The 6000-nt window shown below is 44.0% G+C and overlaps 1 protein-coding gene across 1 annotated transcript in view; it reads right to left on the bottom strand.

Moving 5' to 3' along the window:
* Positions 1-6000, bottom strand: part of LOC143296354 (cathepsin L-like) — a 64702-nt gene that overhangs the window by 1241 nt on the left and 57461 nt on the right. Inside the window, 1 exon segment of the mRNA XM_076608232.1 lies at positions 4421-4479. Within this exon segment, the coding sequence (XP_076464347.1) occupies positions 4421-4479 (59 nt within the window).

Genomic DNA, 6000 nt, shown 5'->3' with positions numbered 1-6000 from the left:
ACTGAGTCTCTGACCGTTGACTGTGATGTTGGGCTCAACGTAGGGTTTCCCTGGGGCTGGCTGATGGAGAACTTCAGTTTTCCTCGTGCTGATGATAAGGCCGAAGTTCCTGCTGGCAGTGGCAAACTTGTCGACGCTGAGTTGCATGTCAGCTTCAGATCCAGCGTTGAGGGCACAATCATCAGCAAACAAAAAGTCTCTGATGATGTCTGTCATGACCTTCGTTTTTGCTTGAAGCCTTCTGAGGTTAAACAGCTTGCCATCTGTTCGGTCCTTTAGGCCAATTCCAACATCGCGACCTCTGAAGGCATCAGTAAGCATTGCAGAGAACATGAGGCTGAACAGCGTTGGAGCCAGGACACAGCCTTGCTTGACACCATTTGTGACAGCAAAAGGAGCAGATGTTTCACCATTGTCCTGGACTCGAGCCTGCATGCCTTCATGGAATTGGCTGACCAAGGAAATAAATTTCTGAGGGCATCCGTACTTGGCCATGATCTTCCACAGTCCCTCTCTACTTACGGTGTCGAAGGCCTTAGTGAGGTCGACATAGGTGGAGAACGGATCAGTATTTTGCTCCAGACATTTCTCTTGCAGCTGCCTTGCAGCAAACACCATGTCGGTGGTTCCGCGTTCTTTCCGGAATCCACATTGGCTCTCAGGCAAATGACCTTGGTCAAGGTGTGCTGTGAGGCGGTTTAGTAGGATCCTGGCAAGTATCTTGCCTGCGATGGAGAGCAAGGAAATGCCCCGATGGTTATCACAGGCTTGCCAGTTCCCCTTTCGCTTGTACAAGTGAATGATAGATGCATCTTTGAAATCCTGGGGGATCGTCTCTTCTTTCCACATGAGTGAGTACAGCTGATGGAGCTTCTCAGTCAGCACAGTGCCTCCATCCTTGTAGACCTCTGCTGGTATGGAGTCTGAGCCAGGTGCTTTGCCACTGGATAGCAGACGGATTGCTTTCTGGGTCTCAAGAGGTGTTGGCGGATCGTCCAGTGCTTCGCTGATGGGGACTTGTGGGAGACGGTCTATGGCTTCATCATTTATGGAGGAAGGGCGATTTAAGACACTGTTGAAGTGCTCAGCCCAGCGTTTGAGAATTTTCTCCTTCTCGGTGATCAAGGTATTCCCATCTGCACTGAGGAGGGGGGATGATCCTGAGGATGTGGGGCCGTAGACTTCTTTTAAGGCATCATAGAACCTCTTCATATCGTGCCTGTCAGCATATCCCTGGATCTCATCAGCTTTGTCACTCAGCCACTTATCCTGCATCTGGCGTAACTTTTGCTGAACAGTCCTGCGGATGGCATCGTACACATCCTTTTTTGATGTGGACTTTGGGTTGCTCAGGTAGGCTTGATGCAGACGGCGTTTCTCATCCAGAAGCTGCTTGATTTCATCACAGTTTTCATCAAACCAGTCTTTGTGCTTTCTGGACATGGGTCCCAGGGTCTCTGAAGCTGTACTATAGATCAGCTCACGCAGGGTCCTCCAGTCAGACTCCACATTCTGGTTGTCCAGAGAGGCGGATTCCAGACGATCTTCCAGCAGCTCCACAAAGGACTGTTTGATGGTGATGTTTTTCAGCTTTGTGATGTTGAGCCGTTTTGGAGCCTTCTGGCCTTGGGGGCGTCTCTTGGGCTGGATTCGAATATTCAGCTTTGAGACTACAAGGCGATGGTCTGTCCAACACTTGGCGCCGCACATGGTCTTTGTTACACGTACATCTTGCCTATCCCTTTTCCTGACGATGACATAATCGATGAGATGCCAATGCTCTTAGCGAGGGTGCATCCATGACGTCCTGTTACGGGTAGGGAGGCAGAAAACTGTGTTGGTTATCAGCAGTTCGTGCTCTGCACAGGTCTGAAGCAAAAGCAATCCATTTGGGTTGCAGTGGCCCACACCGTGCTTTCCAATCACTCCATCCCAGGAGATGTAGTCAGAGCCAACTCTAGCACTGAAGTCCCCAAAGATGATGAGCTTGTCTGCTTTAGGGATAGCAGCAATGACAGAGTGAAGGTCCTCGTAGAACTTCGCCTTCACTTCATCCGGGTTGGTCATGGTTGGGGCATAGGCACTGACAATGGTGAGGTGCTTCTGGCCAGATGCCAGTGGGAGTTTCATGGTCATAAGCCTATCGTTGACTCCCTTTGGGATTCCAGCTAGCTTGCTGACAAGTGCTGTTTTTACTGCAAAACCAACGCCAGCCTCACGTCGCTCTTCGCTTCATCGTCCACTCCAGAAGAAGGTGTAACCAGATCCCTGTTCACAGAGCTCGCCTTCGCCTGCAAGCCGAGTCTCACTCAAGGCTGCGATGTCAATGTTGTATCTGGCGAGTTCGGATGCAACTAGTGCCGTTCTCCTTTGGGGTCTGTCCGCGTCTGTCCAGGAGAGTCCTTATGTTCCAAGCACCAATGGTGAGAGGAACTGGAGGATGAGCACGGATGCAGTGGATGACCAAGATATCCTTTCGGTGTCTCATCTTGCTCTCTGCACTCCACAGTGCGTTGCTGTAACCGCCTTCCTCTCCGTTGAACCGATAGGTTTCTTCCGCAGATTCTGCCGGATCCAGACTTCGCATGCATGGGTAGACACACCCCGGGGGCCAACTATTGTTATTGTAAAACACAGAAACCCCCTACACACATAATAAAAATAATAATGGTATTTATATAGCGCTGAATCTTGTATATTGACGAATCTAAGCGCTTTCGCACCAGTCATTCTCACACACACATAAATCTAAAACTGGAGAAACTGAAGACAAGGATGAGGCAGGGAAGGGGGGCTATTTTGGGAAGAGGTGGGTTTTTAGGCCAGACTTAAGAGCTGAGTGTGGAGACTTGACGAAGCGAAAGAGGAAGTTCATTCCAATTGCTAGGTCCAGAGACAGAGAAAGAACGGCGGCCAACAGTCGAGATGTATACACATGTATACAGCCTTGTAAACATACAAAACTGTATACAGACAGCCTTGGAACACACACCTGTATACAACCTTGTGACACACACACACACACTTGTATGTATACAGCCTTGTAACACAGAGACACCAATGTGTCGCCTCTGAACATGCAGCTACACCAGTACACAGCCATGTAATAAAACCCAGACATACACCATTATATGATGCCATAGCACAAACACACACGCATACTTAGACACCAGTACATAGATTGGTAATACACACATACACATACACCAGAATATCACCTTGTATCAGAGATATGTAAACAATCTATAACTTTCCAACACACATTTAATAGCATTTATCAAACCTGTTTTTTTATCACCTTGTATCAGAGATATGTAAACAATCTATAACTTTCCAACACACATTTAATAGCATTTATCAAACCTGTTTTTTGATCACCTTGTATCAGAGATATGTAAACAATCTATAACTTTCCAACACACATTTAATAGCATTTATCAAACCTGTTCTAACACTCGTTCAGTCTGTCGCCCACTCTCTCTCTCAAACACACACACACGCACAAACACACACAAACACAACACACACACAAACACAACACACACGCACAAACACACACAACACACACACAAACACAACACACACACAAACACAACACACACACACAACACACACACAAACACAACACACACGCACAAACACAACACACACACAACACACACACCAACACAACACACACACACACAAACACAACACACACACACAAACACAACACACAAACACAACACACACACAACACACACGCACAAACACACACAACACACACACAAACACAACACACACACAAACACAACACACATGCACAAACACACACAACACACACACAAACACAACACACACACAAACACAACACACACACACAAACACAACACACACACAAACACAACACACACGCACAACACACACATACAAACACAACACACACACAAACACAACACACACACACACACAAACACAACACACACACAAACACAACACACACACAAACACAACACACACACACACACAAACACAACACACACACAAACACAACACACACACACACACAAACACAACACACACACACAACACACACACACACAAACACAACACACACACAAACACAACACACACAAACACAACACACACACACAAACACAACACACAAACACAACACACACACACACACAACACACACACACCCAACACACACACACAAACACAACACACACACACACACACAACACACACACACAAACACAACACACACACACACACACAAACACAACACACACACACAAACACAACACACACACACACACAACACACACACACACACAACACACACACACAAACACAACACACACACACACAACACACACACAACACACACACACAAACACAACACACACACACACACAAACACAACACACACACACACCTCCTCTCCCCAGTCAGGACCCCAGCTGTTCTTCACGATCCAGTAGGGCTCCCCGCTGCCTGCACACACACACACACACACACACACACACACACACACACACACACACACCCCATTAATGCATTAAAAAGTCTGTTCAATGTTGGTGTGCAAATACAGTCTCTCATGGACAGACTGAAAACTGACTCCTTCAAAACAAAATGTACCAGGAATATTGTATGCTTATGCTGACAGAAAAAAACAAATGTGCATATATTAAACTTTCAAACAACACAGAAAAGAGTTTATTCCAAAACTTTCAAACAAGTCAGTAACAAAAAACAAAACAATGTATGTGACAAAGGTATGTGACTGACAACCCAAGTCATTGCCTGAGTCCGCCAGATCCTTGACGACCCGGCTTCGATTGATGGACTACGATTTATGAATGCGATGAATGAATATTTGTGTTTCCACGAATGTTATTGTACATGAGATACAATGAAATGATATAATCTGCTTAGATGGATAAGATAAGAATTAGTTCGATAAATGTTAGGGGATTGAAAAATAAACTTAAAAGGACTTCCATATTCAATTATCTGAAAAACAAACGTTATGATATCATTTGTATTCAAGAAGCTCACTTCACTAAAACTGATGCACCAATTTGGGAAAAGCAATGGGGGGGAAAATTATTCTATAACGAAGGAACAAACAGGAGCAAGGGAGAAGTTATACTGGTATCCAAACATTTCAATGGTGAAGTTAATTTGAAACTGGCACAAAATAGAATCTTAGCCATATCAGTAACAAATGATAAGTATGACTTTATTTTAGTTAACACATACGCACCTAACAACTCCAGGGATAAGCTAGCCTTCTTTGATGATCTACAGGAACAATTAAGTGGATTTAGTGATAAGAACCTTCTGCTCTTGGGAGATTTTAATTGTGTGCTTAGCAATGACTTAGATATCATTTCAGGCCAAACTCATCGTCAAGCTGAGGTGAACAAGTTTAATGAAATAATTAAATCTTTAGAGTTAATAGATTCATGGAGAATTTTCCATCATACCGAAAAAGATCATAGTTGGAGCAGAACAAACCCATACATTGCCAGACGACTGGATTATTGCCTTGCCTCAGAAAGCATGATGCACTTCTGTGTCTCCTGCGAACTCCAGTATGTTCCTGGTTCTGATCACAAGGCGATAGAAATAGAATTTTAACGATAGCGATTTTACACGAGGTCCCGGATACTGGAAGTTTAATAATAACTTCCTGAAAAACAAAGATTTTGTAGAAAAAATGAATAGCCTTCTTGAGACATCTTTAGATAAATATAGTAACGAATATTCATCTAGCATTAGTAGATGGGAACTGTGCAAAGTAGACATCAGAAATTTCTGTAGTGAATTTGGAAAACAACTTTCGTGTAAAAAACGCAATGAATTTCAAAATATACAAAAACAAATAAAAGAAAAAGAAGAAATATTAAGTAAGAATCCAGATAATACAGAAGCAAATGCAAGTCTATTACAACTAAAGCAAAAATTAGAAATCTTACAGATAGATAAGGCAAAAGGAGCTCAGATTAG

This window comes from Babylonia areolata, chromosome 21 (assembly GCF_041734735.1).
Source record: "Babylonia areolata isolate BAREFJ2019XMU chromosome 21, ASM4173473v1, whole genome shotgun sequence".
Taxonomy (NCBI): Eukaryota; Metazoa; Mollusca; class Gastropoda; order Neogastropoda; family Buccinidae; genus Babylonia; species Babylonia areolata.
Note: the sequence above shows the minus strand (reverse complement) of the source record. Positions and strands in the feature narration are given on the sequence as shown.